Source organism: Ahaetulla prasina, chromosome 16 (assembly GCF_028640845.1).
Source record: "Ahaetulla prasina isolate Xishuangbanna chromosome 16, ASM2864084v1, whole genome shotgun sequence".
In the NCBI taxonomy this organism is placed as follows: domain Eukaryota; kingdom Metazoa; phylum Chordata; class Lepidosauria; order Squamata; family Colubridae; genus Ahaetulla; species Ahaetulla prasina.
This window is the reverse complement of record NC_080554.1, coordinates 5,522,977-5,546,070: the sequence shown is the minus strand read 5'-3', so window position 1 is coordinate 5,546,070 and position 23,094 is coordinate 5,522,977. Positions and strand designations below refer to the sequence as shown.

At 45.2% G+C, this 23,094-nt stretch overlaps 1 protein-coding gene across 5 annotated transcripts in view; it reads left to right on the top strand.

The window, feature by feature from the left end:
- Positions 1–828: 828 nt before the first annotated feature.
- The window catches only part of GARNL3 (GTPase activating Rap/RanGAP domain like 3), a 102,024-nt gene continuing 79,758 nt past the window's right edge, over positions 829–23,094 (top strand). For 3 of the 5 annotated variants that reach the window (XR_009152279.1, XM_058159071.1, XM_058159070.1), the window contains exon 1: positions 1,214–1,400. Coding sequence is in view for 2 of the 5 variants with exons in the window: in XM_058159071.1 (XP_058015054.1) it covers positions 1,303–1,400 (98 nt within the window). In the remaining 3 variants the exon portion in view is untranslated. Of the gene's footprint in view, positions 963–1,213; positions 1,401–18,035; positions 18,157–23,094 lie in introns of those variants that run through there. The other 2 variants (XR_009152281.1, XR_009152280.1) reach the window with 2 other exon arrangements.

The window sequence follows — 23,094 nt, the reverse complement described above, 5'->3', positions numbered from 1 at the left end:
AAGACTTTTGGAAAAAGTGCAGAGAAGAGCAACTGAGATCATTAAAGGCCTGGAGATGAAAACAAATGAAGAATGGCTGCAGGATCTGGGTTTGGCCAGTTTAAAGAAGGACTAAGGCGGGGGGTTGGGGGGGAGGAAATGATAGGAGTCTTCCAGTATTTGAGGGGCTGCCCCAAAGAAGAGGTGTGGGGGTCAACTTATTTTCCAAAGCACCAGACGACAAGACAAGAAACAATGGCTGGAAACTAATCCAGGAGAGAAGCAACCTGGAATTAAGGAGAAACTTCCCGACAGTGAGAACAATTAACCAGTGGAACAACTTGCCACCAGAAGTTGTGGGAACTCCATCACTGGAAGTTTTCAAGAAGAGATTAGACAGCCACTTGAACAGGGGGTTGAGCTAGAACAGCGGTCACCAACTGGTGGCCCATGGACCACCGGTGGTCCGTGAGAAATTTTGGGTGGTCCGCAGAAAAATTATTTGCATTTTTTTTAATATTGCACTTAATCAGGGGTCCTGAAACTATGGCCCCTGGGACAGATACATGCAATGAACATTTGTGATGCTGCAGAGAGTCTCCCCCTTCAGGGTCTTTTTGTGTGGGTTGGAGGGGGGGGAGCAGAAATTTCGACCCCCCCACAACTTCTGGTCTGGTGGCAAGCCGTTCCACTGGTCAACGTTTCTCCCCGTTTAGCGAGTTTCTCCTTAAATCCAGCTTGCTTCTCTCCATCCACAGTTTCCATCCATTGATGGTTGTTTTTGCATTCTGGTGCTTTGGAAAATAAGTTCACACACACATACACAAACACACACACACATCTTTTCTTGGTGGAGAGGATGCAGTAGTCCAAGAGAAAGGAAGAAGGCAAGGTGAGCGGCGCGCCGGGGCATCCGAGCATGTGCAGAGCGCCTCAGCCTCCGGCAGCGAAGAAAAACGAGCTAAGGAGCGGAGCTGCGCCAGGTAGGGACCAAACTTGGGGGATTGGGAGCTCGGGGCCTCTCCCTTTCGCCACCCTCTCCCTTTCCTCCTCTTTTTTTTTTCTTTTCCCATTCTTCTTTTTTTTCCGGGCGCCCCTCGCCCAAACGGGGCGGAACCCGAGCACTGAAAGGAAAGAGGGAAGCGGTGCAGAGAGGCAGGGAGAGAGAGAGACAGACAAACAGAGAGAGAACCCTTGCTGGGGATTGTCAAGCCAGCTAGCCAGCCAGCCAGCCAGCCGGCTGGCCCCAGCTCGCTCCTCCCGCTGGCCCGGGCCGCCCCCCACCCTATCCCACTCCCCACCCAACCGCAGGACTTAGGGGCGATGGCGCTGGAAGCAGCCCCCTTGTCCCGGCTGCGCAGCCGGCGCGCCGCCTTGCTGAAAAAGGGGGTCAGTTTTGACTGCGAGAGCGAAGGAGACCAGTAAGTGAACGGAGGGGGGGGAGGGAGGAAGGGAGGCAGATTGGGGAGGGGGCGGAAGGAAGGGAGGATTTTGGAGAGAGACCCCCGCGGGGGAAACGGAGCGCGGCTCTCCCCCCCGCCCTCCCACTCCCGTGTTTTCCATCTGCGCCTTGGGTTTTGCCACGTTGGGCTGGAGCGGAGGGAGAGCAGCGGCGCTGGCTTGGCACCAGGGAGCCCCGCGGCTTGCCAGCTCCCAACTTTTCCCTTCTACAGATGCTGGACTCCATCTCCCATCCTCCTATGCCCCGGGTCCGGCCGTGATTCGCTGCTCCAGCTGCCAACGGTGGCTTATTCAGCAACCTCCCCGCTTATGGGGACCCACCCCGCGCTTGGGTTGCAAGGCTAAAGTCACCTTTTCTCCCAGCTGGGGTTGGACTACAGAACCTATCCGCCTTAGCGCGATAGGCACTGGAGGCCAGCAGTAGGCTGGATGGGTTACAAGCTTAAAAGCAGCCCTTCGCCAACCTGTGTGGTACTGCGATACCCATTAGTGTCAAATTTGCTCGGTTGTGATGGGGTGTTTGTGTGTTTGTGTGATGGTTAGAGATCCCCAACTTGGGTGAATGGAGGCTTTGGAGTGTTTTGCCACGTTCTGATTCCTTTACCATCATCCTCAGCCAAACCAGACACATGGGGAAGGGATATTCAGATGGGAGATCTGTTGAAAAAGTGACCCGCAACTGCTGTTGACAATTTTCTGGAAGTCAACAAAACCCCATTGCTTCCTCTTATCTGACAGAACAGCCCGCTCCTTCTGCTAAATTAGGTCATTGGGCTGAAAAGACAATATTATAGAGGTATTGGTTGTAATGTTATGTTAGAGCTGTGGTGGCGCAGTGGTTAGAATGCAGGATTGCAGGCTAAACTCTGCCCTCTCCCGGTAGTTCGATCCTGACCGGCTCAAGGTTGACTCAGCCTTCCGTCCTTCCGAGGTCGGTAAAACGAGGACCGAGATTGTTGAGAGCAAGAAGGTGACTCTATAAACCGCTTAGAAAGGGCTGTAAAAGCACTGTGAAGCAGTATATAAGTGCTATTGCTATCGTCATTGCTACTCCTTCCTTCCTTCCTTCCTTCCTTCCTTCCTTCCTTCCTTCCTTCCTTCCTTCCTTCCTTGTAATTAGAATGCAGTATTGCAGGCTAACTCTGCTCATTGCTAGCAGTTGTTGGGGTCTGACTCTGTAAACCGCTTAGAGAGGGCTGCAAAGCACTGTGAAGCGGTAGATAAGTGCTACTCCTTCCTTCCTTCCTTCCTTCCTTCCTTCCTTCCTTCCTTCCTTCCTTCCTTCCTTCCTTCCTTCCCTGTCCTTTCCTTCTTTCCTTCCCTGTTCTTTCTTTCTTTCCTTCCTTCCTTGTGTGATGCAATAGTTAGAATGCAGGATTGCGGGCTGACTCGGCCAACTGCCTGCAGTTCGATTCCCACTGGCTCAAGGTTGACTCAGCCTTCCATCCTTCCCGAGGTCAGTAAAATGAGGGTTATTGAGGGCAATACGCTGACTCTGTAAACCATTTAGAGGGGGCTGTAAAGCAGCGTGAAGTGGTATATAAGTCTAAGTGCTATTGCTATTGTTTTTGCTATGCCTTCCTTCCTTCCTTCCTTCCTTCCTTCCTTCCTTCCTTCCTTCCTTCCTTCCTTCCTTCCTTCCATCCATCCACCCTCCCTCCCTCCCTCCCTTCCTTGGAGGTCTGAGTCCAACCCCCTGCTCAGTCAGGAAACCCTAGACCATTTCAGACAAATGGTTGTTTTTTGTTTTTTTGTTTTTTACATTTATATCCCGCCCTTCTCTGAAGACTCAGGGCAGCTTACATTGTGTTCTCTGATCCCTTCTTTAAACCCCTCCTCCCGCCAGGTTTCTAATCTCCAGGAGCTGGAAAAGCTTAGCTAAGATCTGTTGCAACTGTGCACCAGAATCTTCTTTGTGGCTACGGGTGGATTTGCTTCTGGAGAAAGATCTCCAGAAATAGACTTTGGATCACCATTGAAGTAGGTCAACGTTCTGCCATGGGTACCTACCTCCCAAACGTGTCGATTTCCACTTTCTGCTGGGTGATGGGGGACGCTGGGAAGGTGGGGAGGAGGAATTATCAGGCTACCATCCCAGCACATTGCTCTGAAATCGTCTTTGCTTCTAAAAGATTGCTTCCAAAGGACAATCCTCCAGCTTGGCTAAAACTGCCCCAGTGAGAGAGGCCAAGCGAAGTTTCCTTAGAAACCCCTGTAGAAAACAGGGCATGAAAGAATTAAATGCTTTCGCTTCCCGAGAACTCTGAAGGAATAAAAATGACCGGGGATTTACAAAATAGCCCAGCTTGAGGTTCTGGCCGTGAACAATCGACTCAGCCTTTGTCAGTGGCAGAAACCTGCGCTCGGCCTGTTGCAAAACAACGCAGCATGCAGGCCAAGTTCTATAATTCAGGGGTGTATCGGTGTATTCAGCCGCTTTTCTGATTGGCCGGGAGGCAGAGTTAACATTTTTTGATGGGGTTAAAGAAAGAACATTTTTGATGTTCTTTCTGCGCCAACTCGGAAAGCTCAAACTGCCCAAGGAGCTACTGATCCAGTTCTACAGAGGAATTATTGAGTCTGTCATTTGCACCTCTAGAATTGTCTGGTTTGGCTCTGCAACCCAACAAGAAAAACACAGACTTCAGAGGATAATTAGAACTGCAGAAAAAATAATTGCTACCAACCTGCCTTCCACTGAGGACCTGTATACTGCACGAATCAAGAAGAGGGCCGTGAAAATATTTACAGATCCCACACATCCTGGACATAAACTATTTCAACTCCTACCCTCAAAACGACGCTATAGAGCACTGCACACCAGAACAACTGACACAAGGACAGTTTTTTCCCAAACGCCATCACTCTGCTAAACAACTAATTCCCACGACACTGTCAAACTATTTACTAAATTTATATTACTATTAATCTTCTCATCATTTTCATCTCCAATCTCTTTCCACTTATGACTGTACGACTGTAACTTTTTGTTGCTATCATTAAGGGTTAAATTGCAACCTATGACCCATCATTTGTGTTGTAAATGTTGTACCTTTGATGAAGGTATTTTTTTTTCTTTTTCTTGTATGTACACTGAGAGCATATGCACCAAAGACAAATTCCTTGTGTGTCCAATCACACTTGGCCAATAAATTCTATTCTATTCTATTCTATTCTATTCTATTCTATTCTATTCTATTCTATTCTATTCTATCGGAAAGATGAAAGTGAGGACAAAGGTTCGAAGAGATTCTGGCTGACCCCCCAGTAGTGGGTTTCAAAACCCTTCGCTACCGGTTCGCTTGTGAGCCCGTGTGTGCCCAATGCTTCTGTGGAAATGTCTAGTCTAGGAGCCTCCCGCTGCCACCGCTACAGGTTCGCCTGATCCGGGGCGAACCGGTAGCAACCCACCGCTGTCACCCACATAAACCGAGTGGGTATTTCTCTTCGGGGGAGAGGGAGGGGAGAGGCAGCAATGCCGTTTTTTTCCCTCCTGGCTTTAAAAAAGAAAAGAAAAGGTGCTTTAAAAAAAGTATTCCAAAGTTTGCCGTTGGATTTCTCGCGCTTCGTATCTCGACAAAAAAAAGAAATTAAAAAAATCAGCCTTGCATTGCGATTTCAGAGTTTTCAGGGGTGGGGGGAAGACTTGCAAGGGGCCCACGTTGCTATAAATACAGATAAATGCAACTTTAGGTGGAATATTCGATGTGATTCTGTGGGTTTCCTGATTCTTTAGTAGCCAAGCTGCAGGAAAGAATACCTCAGAGCCAGAGAAAAGGCCCAAATCAGGTGGAAAGCTGTGACACATGATAGAAGTGTAGGATAGCAACAGTAACAGAGTTGGAAGGGACCTTGGAGGTCATCTAGCCCAACCCCCTGCTCACGCAGGGGACCCGTACTAGGGATTCGAACCGCTGAACTTCCGACCTTTCTGATCGACAAGCTCAGCGTCTTAGCCACTGAGCCACCTAGTCAGGCATTTGGTGAGTCTATACGCTAACAAAACTCTTGTTGTTGTAACCTTTAAAGGGTGAAAAGGTGCTTCATCAAGCTATTAAATTTGTCAATCATTTTGTCAATCTCAAAATGAGCTAATTTATAGAATGCATCCAAATTCTAGGACCCACGACTCCCAAGAGAATAAAATTTGAGGACGTTATGGCTGCTTCGGTGCTACTGGCTCCTGCTGCTGGGCTGCTGTGGGGATTACGTGGTGACCTTTGTTTTCAGTGTTTCGTGACAGTTTCCCAGCCAGTCTTGCAATCCCTTGCTCCCTCCTCCCATCCACCAGCAACCACTTACCAGGTAGCAGGGAAGGGAAGAGAGATGGACAGCCAACAAATTTAATAAGTAAAATAAAGAGAAGATAAATCAATCATTATTAGAAAGGCTTGTTAACATTGACATTGAGGGAAGGGAAGGGAAGGGAAGGGAAGGGAAAGGAAGGAAGGAAGGAAGGAAGGAAGGAAGGAAGGAAGGAAGGAAGGAAGGAAGGAAGGAAGGAAGGAAGGAAGGAAGGAAGATCACTGATGATGTTACCTAGTTGGGTAATGAAACTTCTGCAAGAAAGCAGCCAAACTCAGAGAGCACTAAGGACATTGAAGGAAGGAGGAGGAGGGAGGGAGGGAGGGAGGAGGAGGAAGGAAGGAAGGAAGGAAGGAAGGAAGGAAGGAAGGAAGGAAGGAAGGAAGGAAGGAAGGAAGATCACTGATGATGTTACCTAGTTGGGTAATGAAACGTCTTCAAGAAAGCAGCCAAGCTCAGAGAGTATTAAGGACATCGAAGGGAGGGAGGGAGGGAGGGAGGAAGGAAGATCACTGATGATGTTACCTAGTTGGGTAATGAAACTTCTGCAAGAAAGCAGCCAAACTCAGAGAGTATTAAGGAGGGAGGGAGGAAGGAAGGAAGGAAGGAAGGAAGGAAGGAAGGAAGGAAGGAAGGAAGGAAGGAAGGAAGGAAGGAAGGAAGGGTGGGATGGAGGAAGGGAAGGGAATATGGGTAAGGGTGTAATATAGGAGAAAGCACTCCTCCACGTTAAGTTTTCTCTAGCACAGAGATGGAAATTCTTTGTTGAAATTCTGGTTTCTTTCTTTTTAAAAAAAATGTTTACTGAGCTTGTATTGATTAGACCGGTTACAATTTGTTTCTGCTCATTTCACTCCTTTTTGTTGCACTGGGTTTTTAAGGCAGGGACTTTTTCGTGTTTCATTTGGTTCGTGTGTTATGCAAGGCTACGCGCGCGGGGGGTGGTGGTGGAATATACCCAATCCTCCTGAAGTCCCGTGCTTTTGGCCATCCTAAAAGTCGAATGTTTGAAAATGACAGGCTTCGTGGGTGTGGAAATGTCGGGTTCCTTGTTTTCCTGGCAAAAAACCCCCTTTGAAGGCTCCGGAGTCAGCGTGTAATGAAAGGAGGCCTTTCATGTTATAGCCGGGGCCATCAGCAGAAAACAGCCCTTCAGTGGCTTTGCAGCCGCTCACTGCCTTTCATCTGATTCCCATATATTATCTTTTTTTAAAAAATGGTTTTGAAAGCTCTAGTCTAGGTGAACTCTCTCTCTGTTTTTTTTTTTTTTTGGCGTAGATTTGCCTGGGTAAATATTTACATTCCCATCGTGTGACGGTGCGTGTGTCGATGGAGAGAAATATACCAGTCACTCTTTTCTGCTTTCGATTCTAAGAGGAATTTCACATCTGTCATTAATCTTTTAGAGGGGACTCTGTATATCCTCAAACCTATCTACCTACCTACCTACCTTCCTTCCTTCCTTCCTTCCTTCCTTTCTTCCTTTTCATTCCCATCTCCTCCCTCTCTCCCTAATTGCCTATCTCCTTCCCATCTCCTTCCATTCTTCCTTCCTTTTCATCCCATTTTCTTCCTTCCTTCCTTCCTATTCCCATCTCCCTAACTGCCAAACTCCTTCCTTCCTTCCTTCCTTCCTTCCTTCCCTCCCTCCCCATCTCCTTCCTTCCTTCCTTTATTCCTTTTCATTCCCATCTCTTTCCTTCCTTCCTTCCTTCCTTTTCATTCCCATCTCCTCCTCCTCCTTCCCCATCTCCTTCCTTTTTGTTCCCATTTCCTTCCTTCCTTCCTCCTCCCCATCTCCTTCCTTCCTTCCTTTATTCCTTTTCATTCCCATCTCTTTCCTTCCTTCCTTCTCATTTCCATCTCCTTTCTCCCCCATCTCCTTCCTTTTCTTCCCATTTCCTGCCTTCCTTCCTTCCCTCCCTCCCCATCTCCTTCCTTCCTTCCTTTATTCCTTTTCATTCCCATCTCTTTCCTTCCTTCCTTCCTTTTCATTCCCATCTCCTCCCTCCCTCCTTCCCCATCTCCTTCCTTCCTTTTCATACCATTTCCTTCCTTCCTTCCTTCCTTCCTTCCTTCCTTCCCTCCCTCCCTCCCTCCCCATCTCCTTCCTTCCTTCCCTCCCTCCCTCCTCCTTGATTTCTCTTCCCATCTCTCTCCCTCCTTCCCTCCGCTCTGGGGACATTGTCATTGCGGTTTTCTATCCCTCTGCACTGGGAAGCCAACTAATCTTTTAAGAGGCGCACCAAAACAAATTTAAGAAACAGTCTTCAGAAACTTTAAACAGCTGAAGAGATCCATGCGCGTTTGCTATCCCTAGGAAAATAGTCCCTTTCTCCACGATAAGTCATAAAACTCTTTTCCCATTACAAATTTATTTCCTTCGATGTCAACCGTTTAACGGACTTGAAACCGACAGCGAGTCAGTGAAATCAAGGCCCTGCCCTTCGTGATTTATTAAAAAGTGTGTGGAGCTCAGCTCCGCATGAGATCGCGTTCCCCTAAACGCAAAGTTTGTGCATTGTGGTGTGCCCTTAGCTCACGCTCGGATTGTGCCGTTTTTCCTGCTCCGGCCCTGGTGGATTATCCCGACTTGTACTAAAGAAGGAAGGGAAAACAAACTCATACATCTCATCCTTGGAAGTGGTCAGGACTTGCAAGCCTGGATTGAAAACTCAGCTGGCGATCGTGCGTCACGGTCGCAGAGCCTTTCCCCATTTTTCACCCTTTCTACTTATGTATATAAAATGCTCCCTGTATAGCTTTTTTGTTCATACCAAATAGCAAAAAAAAACCAAAAAAAACCCAACGCTGATAGCAGGAGGCCAGGAAGAAATCCGTGAGCGGGATTATAAATTTAAGCTTTCTTTTGGTCTCTCTCTCTCTCTCTCTTTCTCTCTCTCTCTCTGTGTATGTGTTATTCTTGTCCAAATGCGTCCACCGAGTGGCTTCGGAAAGTTTTGCAGTATGTTCCTTCTTTCCTTCCTTCCCTCTTTAACATTCTTTCCCTTGTTTTGCTCTCATCATCATCCTTTCTCTGTCTCCCACCGGTATTTATTTATTTTATTTATTTATTTTGTCACAACAATATACACAAGCATCACACAAAAAGATTATACAGTATATAAACATATATATGAGGGAATATTAGGAGGTATAAGCATATATATATATATATAAGAAGATAAAAAAGAAAAACAATAGGACAGGAACGGTAGGCACGTTTGTGCTCTTATGCACGCCCCTTATGGTCCTCTTAGGAATGGGGTGAGGTCAATAGTAGAAAGTTTTTGGATAAAGCTTTTAGGATTATGGGAAGAGACAACAGAGTCAGGTAAAGTGTTCCAAGCACTGATGATTCTGTTACAGAAGTCATATTTTCTGCAATCTAGATTGAAGCGGTTCACATTAAGTTTAAATCTATTGGTTGCTCTTGTATTATTGCAATTAAAGCTGAAGTAGTCTTTAACAGGAAGGACATTACAATAGAAGATTCTATGAGTTAAACTTAAGTCTTGTCGAAGGCGAAGGAGTTCTAAGTTTTCTAAGCCTAGGATTTCAAGTCTGGTGGGATAAGGTATTTTGTTGTTTTCAGACAGTAATGCAGAGTGGATGGTTTTTCCCTTTAGAATAAAACTTTTTGAAAAGATTTTGCTCCTGATGGGATGGATGGGGAAGTGGAGTTTTCTCTTTAGAACTCTGCACTGAGTTGTTGTTGCCAGTTAGAATCTGACGAGATGAATCAGGATTACTGCTGGTAAACCTCAATTTACAACTGTTCATTTACAGATATACAACCAGTCCTTGCACTTATGACCTGCCTGACAGTTTTATGTCTGTTAGTAGCATGACAGCCCACTAGACTAGACTAAAGGTTCAGAATAACAGAATAACAGAGTTGGAAGGGACCTTGGAGGCCTTCTAGTCCAACCCCTTGCTCAAGCAGGAAACCCTCCACCATTTCAGACAAATGATCACCCAATCTCTTCTGGAAAAGTTTCCAGTGATGGAGCATCCATAACTTCTGGAGGCAAGTCATTCCACTGGTTAATGGTTCTCACTGTCAGGAAATTTCTCCTTAGTTCTAGGTTGCTTCTCTCCTGGATTAGTCTCCATCCAGTGATTCTTGTTCTGCCCTCAAGTGCTTTGGAAAAGAGATTGATCCCTTGACCTGTGTCAATATATAAGATAGATAGATAGATAGATAGATAGATAGATAGATAGATAGATAGATAGATAGATAGATAGAAAGAAAGAAAGCAAGGAGAGGAGAGGAGAGGAGAGGAGAGGAGAGGATAATGAGATGATAGATAGATAGATAGATAGATAGATAGATAGATAGATAGATAGATAGATGATAGATAGATAGATAGATAGATAGATAGATAGATAGATAGATAGATAGATAGGGTGGATGGATGGATGGAAAGGATAGGATAGGATAGATGAGATCGATAGATAGATAGATAAGATGGATGGAAGGATGGATGGGGTAGGGCAGGGCAGGGCAGGGCAGGAGAGGATAGGAAAGATGAGATAGCTAGATAGCTGGATAGCTCGATAGCTGGATAGCTGGATGGATGAATGGATTGGATTGGATAGGATAAGATAGGATAGATGAGATAAATAGATGAGATAGATAGACAGACAGACAGATATTGTAGATGTAGGGAGGGAGGGAGAGAAAGGGAGAGAAAAAGAATACATGCCAATGACCGTAACCTTAGATGTTTTTTGAGGAACATGGCAATCGTCCTTAACTGGGTACTTTCCAGGGGACTGAGGATAGATCCCTATAATTCCTCTAGTGAGCACCATGGCTAGATAAAGCTAACGAAGTCCGAAGATTAACCTGCCTGGAGGACGCCAGCTTAAGGGAAGCTGCTTTCAGAGAATTGCAGAGAGCATCTCCGTTGGGTGTAGATATCTAGGCCTGGACCTCAAAACTGCTAGCCATGGTGGATAGGGAATAAATGAATAGATTAGATAAGCAAACCCAACTCAACACAATTAAGTTGCCGGTTTAGGGGCCGGTTTAGCTCACGCTGGTAAAGCCTGTTATTAAGAACACAGAGCCTGCAATTACTGCAGGTTCGAGCCCGGCCCAAGGTTGACTCAGCCTTCCATCCTTTATAAGGTAGGTAAAATGAGGACCCAGATTGTTGGGGGGGCAATAAGTTGACTTTGTAAAAATATACAAATAGAATGAGACTATTGCCTTATACACTGTAAGCCGCCCTGAGTCTTCGGAGAAGGGCGGGGTATAAATGTAAACAAAACAAAAAAAAAAAAGTTGAACGACTGAGATACTAAACAAGCCAGTGACTTTCCAAACAACAGCCCTGGGATTGTCACCGACCTATAATTTTATGGGGGTTTCTCTCCCAAAATAGTAGGTTGGTTGCTTCCAGAGGGGGAAGGAAAAGAGGGAGAGCTTTTCTGCTGGTTGCAAATTCCTCTTGAGGTCCTGAAGCATTTGCATATGTGAGACTTTGAAGACGGAAGCCTAAGGCTTATAACTCTGGCCAGCTTGCTTTGTGTCTGGCTACTGTGATGGTTTCTAATTCTATTTGTGTTCGATTGATTTAGATTGATTCATTTGCAGGCTAGCAAAGTTCATACGTAAGACGGTGAATAAATTGAGGAGTCCTTTGCTGCTCCCTGAGCTTGGTGGTATGAATATATTTTCTAAATAAATACACGCATACACATAAGCAATCGGTCAAGCAATCAGAATAGAGCTGGAAGGGACCCTTTGAGGTCTTCTAGTCCAACCCCCTGCTCAAGCAGGAGACTGTATACCATTTGAGACAAATGGCGGTCCAATCCAGGGGTGAAATCCAGCAGATTCTGACCGGTTCTGGAGAACCGGTAGCGGAAATGTTGAGTAGTTCGGAGAATTGGCAAATACCCAGAGTGGGGTGGGAATGGAGATTTTGCAATTCCTTCCCCCAGGAGAGGGGAGGGAATGGAGATTTTGCAGTATCCTTCCCCTGCCACGCCCACCAAGCCACGCCACGCCCACCAAGCCACACCCACAGAACTGATAGTAAAAAAAAATTGGATTTCACCACTGGTCCAATCTCTTCGTAAAAACCTCCAGCGATGGAGCACCGTCAACTTCTGGTGGCAAGCCGTTCCACTGGTTAATTGTCCTCCCTGTTAGGAAGCTTCTCCTCAATTCCAGGTTGCTTCTCTCCTGGATTAGTTCCCATCCGTTGTTTCTTGTGGTGTTTTGGAAAATAAGTTGACCCCACCCCACCCCACTCTTCTTTGTGGCAGCCCCTCAAATACTGGAATATGCTATCCTGTCCCCTCTAGTCCTCCTTCTCTCTAGACCAGCTAAACCCAAATCCTGCAACCGTTCTTCATACGTTTTTATCTCCAGGCCCTTGATTATCTGAGTTGTTCTTCTTTGCACTTTTTCCAAGATGTTTCTCAACATCTTTTTCGTCAACATGGTGACCCAAAACTGGACGCAATTTTGGTAGGAGTGCAAAAAGAAGAGCGGTTCATCCTCCCACTCTTTGTTTTTCGTTTTGTTTTTTTCATCCGTTGGCTGCAGAGAGAAAACAAAGTTTTACGAGCACGATATCCAACTGTTGTCCTTCTAGGGTGGCTGAACGGAGGACGATGCAAATGGAAATGTACCGACGATCTTTCCCATAACGGGAGAGAGATTAAAGACGGTCCTTCGTTGTTTACAGGTCTGGATCCAGCGATGCCAAATTGCACAAAGCAAGAATGAATTGCGACGCGATGGAGGCATTTTTGGTTGATGTTGTTGTTGTTGTTGCTGCTGTTGTTTTGACCTAGCCCAGGAGTCAGCAACCTACGGCTCTGGAGCCGCATGTGGCTCTTTCACCCTTCTGCTGCAGCTCCCTGTCACTCAAAATAGGCATCACAACCGCCAATGTGCAATACCCACCGGCACATGATTCATTGAGCTTTTCATCCCTCAGTAGGCCAACCATGGATAAATGCAAGAAAAGTTTCAGAAGAAAATGGAACGTTTAATTCAACTACATATGCTAGTTTTGTGGCTGCTCAAGAAATAGTTTTTTTTAAATTTGCGTTTATATCCCACCCTTCTCCGAAGACTCAGGGTGGCTTACACTATGTTAGCAATAGTCTTCATTCTATTTGTATATTTATATACAAAGTCAACTTATTGCCCCCAACAATCTGGGTCCTCATTTTACCTACCTTATAAAGGATGGAAGGCTGAGTCAACCTTGGGCCTGATGGGACTAGAACCTGCAGTAATTGCAGGCAGCTGCTGTTAATAACAGACTGCATTAGCAGTCTGAGCCACAGAGGCCCTTAGTCGGGCACGGGAAGGGTTTTGTGACTCCCGGTGTTCTCTTTCCTGTGGGAAACGGGTCCAAATGGCTCTTTGAGTGTTTAAGGTTGCAGATCCCTGACCTAGAGGAATGTTCATCAACTGGAACACTCATGAATGCTCCTGAGAGGGAGGGAGAGAGAAAGAGAGAGAGAGAGAGAAAGAGAGAGAGAGAGAGAGAGAGAGCCTCAAACTTTGGTGGAAGGGAGCATTATCAATGCTGTGACACAGAGATATAAGCCAAAGACGGAGAGATTTGAACTAGACATGGGTATGTCTAGGCCAGGAGTCGGCAACCTTATACACTCAAAGAGCCATTTGGACCCACAGAAAAGAAAACACCGGGCCAACTCGACGTCACTTACTTCTACCGGTCACATGACCCCTCTCCCCACTCCAGCCATGCCTACTCAGCAAGCCATTAGGACAGACAACTGGTTGTTAAAAAACACACTGGGAATCACAAAACCCTTCTGACACATCTCTCTCTCTCTCTCTCTCCCTTCCTCCCCCACTCTCCTTCTCTCTCTCCCCCTTCTCTCTCTGTATCTCTCTATGTCTGTCTCTCTCCCACTCTCTCTGTATCTTTCTGTCTCTGCCCTGGCCGCTTCTCCATCATTTTATGTATTCAATTCATGCTTATACTTATATATATTATCTAATACAGGGGTCTCCAACCTTGGTCCCTTTAAGACTTGTGGACTTCAACTCCCAGAGTCCCTCAGCCAGCAAAGCTGAGGAGTTGAAGTCCACAAGTCTTAAAGGGACCAAGGTTGGAGACCCATGATCTAATAGAATAGAATAGAATTTAATTGGCCAAGTGTGATTGGACGCACAAGGAATTTGTTTTGGTGCATATGCTCTCAGTGTACATAAAAGAAAAAAAAATACCTTCATCAAAGGTACAACATTTACAACACAAATGATGGTCACAGGTTGCAATTTAACCCTTAATGATAGCAACAAAAAGTTACAGTCATATAATATATGACTGTATATAGATGTATATAATATTATATGTATTATATATACTATTATATATGTATATAATATTATATGTATTATATATATAATATTATATGTATATAATACGTACCCGACAAATAAATAAATACATAATCAATAAAATAATTATTTTCAGTGGCTGATGACTAGCTATAATACTGGGAGAAAAATGAACTTTCCTATCTGTTCCAATCTTCCTTTGCTAATAGCTCCATCTCCTTCCTATCCCCTTCCTTCTTGCATGCCGAGTTGCAGATCTATTCTAGACTTCCTTGAAATAACTTCTGTTTAATTCAGTGGGAGTGTGGTAGATCAGAAAGGAGAGACGGTTGCCTTCCAGATGTTATTCAGGGTGGTCTTCTCTAGTGAAAGAGGTTGGGTGGAAAAGTGTAATTTAGCGAATGCTCTAAAGCTACGCATTCCTCTGCTGCCTTTAGTTTTCAATGGAAGAGAATGTTGGTAGCTCAGGGTTGAACTGTGGGCTTCCTTGGTGCTCTCTGAGCTTGGTGGTTTTCTGGCAGACATTTCATGACCCAACTAGGTAACACCATCAGTGCTAGAAGGGAGTGGGGTTTGTGGAGGAGAGGAGGAGGAAGAAGAAGACGATGATGACTGCGGGGTCCTTGGTGCTCTGAGCTTGGTTGTTTTCTTGCAGATGTTTCATGATCCAACTAGCTAACCTCATCAGTGCTAGAAGGAGGAGGAGGAGGAGGAGGAATAGATAAGAATCCTTGGTGCTCTCTGAGCTTGGTTGTTTTCTTGCAGACATATCATGACCCAACTAGGTAACCTCATCAGTGCTAGAAGGGAGTGGGGTTTGTGGAGAGGAGGAGGGGGAGGAGGAGGGGGAAGGGGGAGGAGGAAGGAGGAAGAGGAGGAAGAGGAGGAGGAGGACAACGACTGTGGGGTTCTTAGTGCTCTCTGAGGCTTGGTGGTTTCCTTGCAAACGTTTCATGACCCTACTAGGTAACATCATCAGTGCTAGAAGGAAGTGGGACTTTCTGTTTATATACAGAAGCTTTGAGCTTGGTTGTTTTCTTGCAGACGTTTCATGACCGAACTAGGTAACATCATCAGTGCTAGAAGGGAGTGGGATTTGCTCTCTATACAAGTGGCTTGTTCTTTCAGTGTTGGTGGGAATGATCTGGAGGTTCCTTTATCAAGTGATTGTTTAACTTTACTTACTGTTTTGCTGTTCCCGAGTGAAGCCCATTGAGTTCTATGGAATTTAGTACTCCGGGTTCTCAATTTACAATCAAAAACTTAGGCAAGTGGGATTTACCTTTCGATTAAACTGTTCATTCAAAAGGGACAATGTAGCTACAACGTAACAGAGCTGTTCCTCATTAGGAACTATTTTGTAGATACGAAGTTACCACCCTGGGCTATTAAGTAAAAAAAACAAAAACACCAAAACCCTACTCTGTAGATACAAAGTAATTACACTGGCTATTAATTCGATTTTTTGTTTGCTTTTTTTTTTAATGCTACATTTTTGTTTGTGGTTTTCTACTTTACATAGGAAACTGCAATCACACCCGTAGATCAGGATTTCAGGATTTGCTTTCTCTCGTTGTCAAACCTCCAAGATCAGCCAGCTTGAGCCATAAACAAGCACATGGGAAAATTCAGATCCCAAATAATGCCAACCGACTTGGCGGCTCAGTGGCTAAGACGCCGAACTTGTCGATCAGAAAGGTCGGCGGTTCGGCGGTTCGAATCCCTAGTACGGGTCTCCTGGGTGAGCAGGGGGTTGGGCTAGATGACCTCCAAGGTCCCTTCCAACTCTGTTGCTGTTACCAAATGTGGGTCGCGGCTTCTTTGCGTGTCGCGGTTGACTAGGAAACCTGGTTTGGTTTGGGATGCTGACCAAAGCCAGCCTGAAAAATTCAGGAAATAGAAGTTTATTAAGCAGCAGAAGTCCCAAACTGGGTGCACTTTTTCAGGAGGCAACTGGACTTCCTTGGTTTTTCTTTGAAGATGTTTTGCTTCTCCTCCAAGAAGCTTCTTCAGCTCTGATTGGGGGATGGGGGGGGGTGGAAGGGCTGATATTCCTTGATAAGGGATATAAAGGATTTTTATTTATTTTATTTATTTTGTCAATCATATAGAAGATAACAGGTAAAAGTATATACATAATTTGGATACATGAAAAGAATAAGTAAGTGTTGTACCTTGATGAACGTATCTTTTCGTTTATGTACACTGAGAGCATATGCACCAAGACAAATTCCTTGTGTGTCCAATCACACTTGGCCAATAAAATTCTATTCTATAAAAAAATTCTATTCTATTCTAAAAATGAATATTAGGACAGGGACGGTAGGCATGCTGGTGCTCTTATGCACACCCCTTACTGACCTCTTAGGAATGGGGTGAGGTCAACAGTAGACAGTCTAAGGTTAAAGTTTTGGTGATTTGGGGAAGAAACCACAGAGTCAGATAGTTCATTCCAGGCATTGACCAATCTGTTACTGAAATTGTATTTTCTGCAGTCTAATTTGGATCGGTTTACCATGAGTTTGTATCTACTGTGTGCTCTCGTATTGTTGTGTTTGAAGCTGAAGTAGTCATTGGCTGGTAGGACATTGTAGCAAATGATTTTATGTACTATGCTTAGGTCAGACCGAAGGCGGCGAAGCTCTAAATTGTCTAAGCCCAAAATTTCGAGTCTGGTGGCATCAGGTATTTTGTTGCGAGCGGAGGAGTGGAGGGCTCTTCTCGTGAAATATCTCTGGACTCGTTCAGTTGTATTAATGTCCGATATGCAGTGCGGATTCCAGACAGATGAGCTGTATTCGAGAATTTATTTATTTATTTATTTTTATTTATTTTGTCACACAGTATATATAAGCATAAGCATGAAATAACTGTACAATATATAAGCATATATATAAGCAGAAGTATGTAATAACTATATTAATTGGATATAATGAAAGGAAACAATAGGATGGTGGGCACGCTTGTGCTCTTATGCACGCCCCTTTGATCTAGCAAAGGTTCTGTATGCCCTAGTTTGCAGTTCGGTATTACCAGAGAAGAAACTATGCAAGATTAGGTTAACAACTCTTAATGCTTTTTTAAGCAATATTGTTACAGTGAGTTCTAGCACTTCAATCATTTGAGATGAGTACTCTAGGTACCAACATAATAATAACAGAATTGGAAGGGATCTTGGAGGCCTTCTAGTCCAACCCCCTGCCCAGGCAGGAAACCCTACACCAGTTCAGACAAATGGTTATCCAACATTTTCTTAAATTTTTCCAGCGTTGGAGCATTCACAACTTCTGCAGGCAAGTTGTTCCACTTATCGATTGTTCTAACGGTCAGGAAATTTCTCCTTAGTTCTAAGTTGCTTCTCTCCTTGATTTAGTTTCCACCCATTGCTTCTTTGTCCTATCCTCAGGTGCTTTGGAGAATAGCTTGACTCCCTCTTCTTTGGGGCAGCCCCTGACATCAAGGAGTTAAAATCCTGCTGCCTTCAAATGCAGGCAGGTTAAAACTTTAAAAAAACAAAACAAAAACACCGTTGATTCGGACTTTTGTCCAGTTTAAACCCACTTGCGGCCCTTTAGAAATCCCTCAATCTTTTTTTCTTTTTTTTTTGGAGCGGTGGGGGCGGGGTTTAGTGATGGGTTAGCCCGGGTACCACTTCGTAAAGGGACTACACCTCCCAAGCTGCATTGCATCTCTGGAGAGCCGGCGATTGGCTCAAGCGAGCCCTCGGACAGGTGGGTTTCAATTTCTGGAGAAGGGGCTGCGATTGGAGGGCCCACTCCAAAAGGGGAGGGGCGGTTTGTGGTCTCAGAAGGCAGTGCTAGGATTGGCCCCGGGCCATTTGATGGACGTGGCAGCTTGGGCAACGATTGGCTGGCTCCAGGACGGGCGAGACCTTACTGCTTGAGGGAAAGCGGGGAGTGGAGGGGAGGGAATGCTGCTTGTCCAGCCAAGCCGGAGAGCCGGCTGGTCCCGCGGCCGGAGGGATGTTCCCCGGCCGACACCGCCAGGATGGAGTCCAGCGGCGTGGAAGCCGCTTATCCCGGCCTCTTCAGCGCCACCCAGCGGTAAGGGAAGGTGGAGAGAGAGAGTGTGGGCGGAGCCAGAGACGTCCCCGCCCACTTGGAAGGCGTGGCCACTGCGTTGTGGGCGGGGTCTCGCGGTTGCGCAACCTCCCTGGCTAGGAGGAGGAGGAGGAGGAGGACTGTAATTCTTGGGTGGGTGGGGGAAGGGAAGGGAGGTGGAGGATGATGGGAATTGTAGTCCAGGGATGGGGTGTGTGATGATGGGGAGCAGTCTGATACCCTGGGAAGAGTCGCGGTGGATGGGTTCAAGAGATGCGGTCGGTCTCCACGATGTAAAAAGGATGTGGAGATTCTAGAGCAGGGGTCTCCAACTTTGGCAACTTTAAGCCCGGTGGACTTCAACTCCCAGAATTCCCCAGCCTGGGGAATTCTGGGAGTTGAAGTCCACCGGGCTTAAAGTTGCCAAAGTTGGAGACCCCTGCTCTAGAAAGAGTGCAGAGAAGAGCAACCAAGATGATGAGGGGGACTGGAGGCTAAAACATATCAAGAACGGTTGCAGGAACTGGGTACGTCTAGTTTAATGAAAATAGAAGGACTAGGCGTATCATGATAGCAGTCTTCCAATGTTTGAAGGGTCAACCCATTCTCCAAAAAGCAGCAGAAGGCAGGACAAGAAGCAACGGATGGAATTCTCTTGCAGGAGGACATGGGATGGCCTTCAGAAATACAGGTAGTCCTCAAGTTACGACCCCATAAATTCTGGGCTCATTGTGGTCGTAAGTCGAGGACTACCCAGATGCACCCTTTTGCATCTCTGAGCTGGGTTGTTTGTTTGGGGTTGTTGTTTTTTTGCAGATGTTTCAAGATTATATACTATATAATCTTTTGTGTGATACCTATATATATATATATTGTTGTGGCAAATAAATAAATAAAATAAAAATAAAATAAACTAGGTAACATCATCAGTGCTTGGTAGTTGAGTAATGAAGCATCTGCAAAAAACAACAACAACAACAAAAAAAAAAGCCCAGTTTAGAGAGGACCACTGTTCAACCCTGAGCTGCAAATATTCTCTTTTATTGGCACCTCAATGTGACCGCAAGATCAGAAGAACTGGCTGCTTTGCGTGCCTTTCTTTAAGAAAGAAATGCCGAGGAAGTCCCATAGGATTACAGTTATTTGCTCGGATGCTTTTCCCATGACCCGAGCTGGATCAAGCCTTCGGGAATTTCCATCCCTTTCAACGCAGAGTGTGTCAAAGTGAATGCCAGAACTGTGAAGCCGTCGACTGGATCCTTTCCAGCAATGCTCCAGATCTCTGAACTTGGTTGCTTCCTTGCAGACATTTCATGACCCAGCTAGGTAACCTCATCAGTGCTAGGGGGAGGAGGAGGAGGAATAGATAGGAAGCTTTGGTGTTCTCTCTGAGCTTGGTTGTTTTCTTGCAGATGTTTCTTGACCCTACTAGGTAACATCATCAGGGCTAGAAGGGAGTGGGGTTTGCAAGGAGGAGGAAGAGGACTGTGGGGTCCTTGGTGCTCTCTGAGCTTGGTTGTTTTCTTGCAGACGTTGGGTTTTCATCACCCAACTAGGTAACATCATCAGTGCTAGAAGGGAGCGGGATTTGCTCTCTATTTATATACAAGTGACTTGTTCTGTCAGTGTTGGTGAGAGTGATCTGTTGGTTCCTTGATTGCTGTAGGGTCCTTGGTGCTCTCTGAAGTTGGTTGCTTCCTTGCAAACGTTTCATGACCCAACTAGGTAACCTCATCAGTGCTAAGAGGAGGAGGAGGAGGGGGGGAGGAGGAGGAGGAGGAGGAGGAATAGCTAGGAGGATTTGGTACTCTCTGAGCTTGGTAGTTTTCATGCAGACATTTCATGACCCAACTAGGTAACATCATCAGTGCCAGTAGGGAGTGGGGGTTGAGGAGTAGAGGAGAAAGAGAAAGGGAGGAAGAGGACTGTGGGGTCCTTGATGCTCTCTCTGAGCTTGGTGGTTTTCTTGCAGACATTTCATGACCCAACTAGGTAACATCATCAGTGGTTGAAGAGAGTGGGTGCGTAAGGAGGAAGACTGTGGGTCTTTGGTGCTCTCTGAACTTGGTTGTTTTCTTGCAGGCGTTTCATGATCCAAACTAGGTAACCTCAACACTGATGAGGTAACCTAGTTTGGGTGACGAAACATCTGCAAGAAAACAACCAAGCTCAGAGAACACCAAGGAGCCCCCGTTTCAACCCTGAGCTACAAATATTCTCCATTATTGGTGTGCATCTGTAGAAACAAACTTCCCAGTGTCAAGGTTATCCTCTCGAGAGGTGATTCCTATATAGGAGAAGAGCAGGCTGAAGTTGAAGGTGGGGTTAAACAGGTCATCAGTTTGGAATCTTCGTGTTCCCACAAAAAAACCAAATCCAGGCCCCCGTGAATTCTATGGACACTTATCTGGTGCCACGTTAGTTGACCTGATTCTTATGGCATAGACTGCGGTAATAAACTCTTCTGTGCTTTGAACTCAACGAACATTCCTGGTTACTTGCACCTGACAATTCTCAAATACATGCTCCTTTGCTTGTGCATGGGGCTTCAACCCTGAATTCAATAATTCAGGTAAAGCAACGTTTGCAATAGAGACTTTGCAATAGGGGGAGATCCATTCTGTTAGAATATTGTCAAGATTGGGAGTTGGATCCTGGCTCTTTTTAAAAACTGTTGGAAAGCCCCAAAGGAACCGTGAGAGCGGTCCGAGACAAGCCAATCCATTCTCCTTTAAAAAGTTATTTTTAAAACTTTTGGCATTCGGAATTGGCCGGCGATTATGAACTTCCAATCAACAATTTGGAGGCTTCTTGAAAAAATTATTTTCGGTGTTCCCCTGAAATGCTTCCATTAGCCCTTGTGAGTGCTGGTAAATTGTCATTTTTTTTACACATTTCCCTTGAAATGAATCAGACCTCGATTGCGAAAGGAAAAAGGGGTTTGCGTGCCTTTTTTGACTGTCTCCCATATATGAACCCCTTCTTGGATTAAATGATCTCATTAAATTCTTCCTTCTCCAAAGATAGTCTGATCTCTTTAAAAAATGTTGATTATAAGAAGGGCAAGGATGTTTCCTGATATGGATGGCTGGACTTTTGTTGTAGAAGAATAGAATAGAATAGAATAGAATAGAATAGAATAGAATAGAATAGAATAGAGTAGAGTAGAGTAGAGTAGAGTAGAGTAGAGTAGAGTAGAGTAGAGTAGAAGAATAGAATAGAATAGAATAGAATAGAATAGAATAGAATAGAATAGAATAGAAGAGTAGAGTAGAGTAGAGTAGAGTAGAGTAGAGTAGAAGAATAGAATAGAATAGAATAGAATAGAATAGAATAGAATAGAATAGAATAGTAGAGTAGAATAGAATAGAATAGAATAGAAGAATAGAGTAGAGTAGGGTAGAGTAGAGTAGAATAGAATAGAATAGAATAGAAGAATAGAGTAGAGTAGGGTAGAGTAGAGTAGAATAGAATAGAATAGAATGGAATAGAATAGAATAGAATAGAATAGAATAGAATTCTTTATTGGCCAAGTGTGATTGGACACACAAGGAATTTGTCTTGGTGCATAAGCTCTCAGTGTACATAAAAGAAAAGATACATTCATCAAGAATCATAAGGTACAACACTTAATGATAGTCATAGGGTACAAATAAACAATCAGGAACCAATCAATATCAATAAAAATCGTAAGGATACAAGCAACAAAGTTACAGTCATACAATCATAAGTGGAAGGAGACGGGTGATGGGAACGATGAGAAGATTAATAGTAGTGCAGATTTAGTCAATAGTTTGACAGTGTTGAGGAAATTATTTGTTTAGCAGAAGGTGACCAGGCTGAGCCCGAAGGAGGGGTCAAATGCATCATTAGTCATGAGTCCCTGCGCTCCTGCAAGAGATTTCAGTCCAGCCCACCTTGAAGGTCTTTACCTCCCGCTCATTTCCCCTTAACGGTCAGTTGGCCAGATTCTTGCAGAGAGCTTAATCTTGCAATAGATTCATTTGAACTACCTGAAGCTCCTGATTTCCTCAGTTTTTGACGTTCACGTTGCATAAACCAAAAAATGAAAAAGAGGGTTTTGACCAGGGGTCGGCAACCTTAAACACTCAAAGAGCCACAGAGGTCCTAATCGGAAGCCCCCCGTTCAATTCTGGAGCTGGCCAGAAGTCCAGTTCTCCCATCATAGTCTCCTCCTAGGGCAGCGCCCTCTTTCGTCTACCTGTCCTAAGTGAAAGCCAGTTGTGGAGCCAACCAGCAACAGGGAGCCGTAGCAGAGGGATGAAAGAGCCACATGCGGCTCCAGAGCCACAGGTTGCCGACCCCTGGTTTAGACCCAAGGGCCGGTGTGCGCCATTTTACTGGAAATACAAAGCAGTCCCCGACTTTACGACTACAATTTGAGCCCAACATTTCCGTCGCTTAAGTGAAACAGTTTGTTAAGTCATCTTTGCCCGTTTTACAAACTCTGTTAAGCGAACCACTGCAAGTCAGACGGTCGGCCAAGGGCGTGACCTCCGGGAACGCTGCAAAACCCGTCGTAAGTCCGAGCCCGTTGCCAAGCGTCTGAATTTTGATCACGCGAGACCACGGGGAACGCTGGAACGGTCGTTAAGTGTGAACAACGCTCATCAGTCCCTTTTTTCAGTGCCGTCGTAACTTCGAGTGATCCCTCAGTGAACCACCTGTTAAACAGGAAAGATGGGCTGGCAGAGCTTTGGGAGAAAGATGAAAACGGAATGTCTTCCCTTTCCGGCTCCTTAAAATCTGGATACAACCGTAACGTCGAACTCTTTGAATTTTCCCAGAAGGAGAACATCAGAACATCTGCATGAGTCATCATCCGCTTTGCCGAGGTTAATTCGCTTTAATTCCATTTAAAGCCAATGAAAGAAAATTGAATTGTTTTGCTTCGATTTCTTTTTTTCTTCATTTAAAATA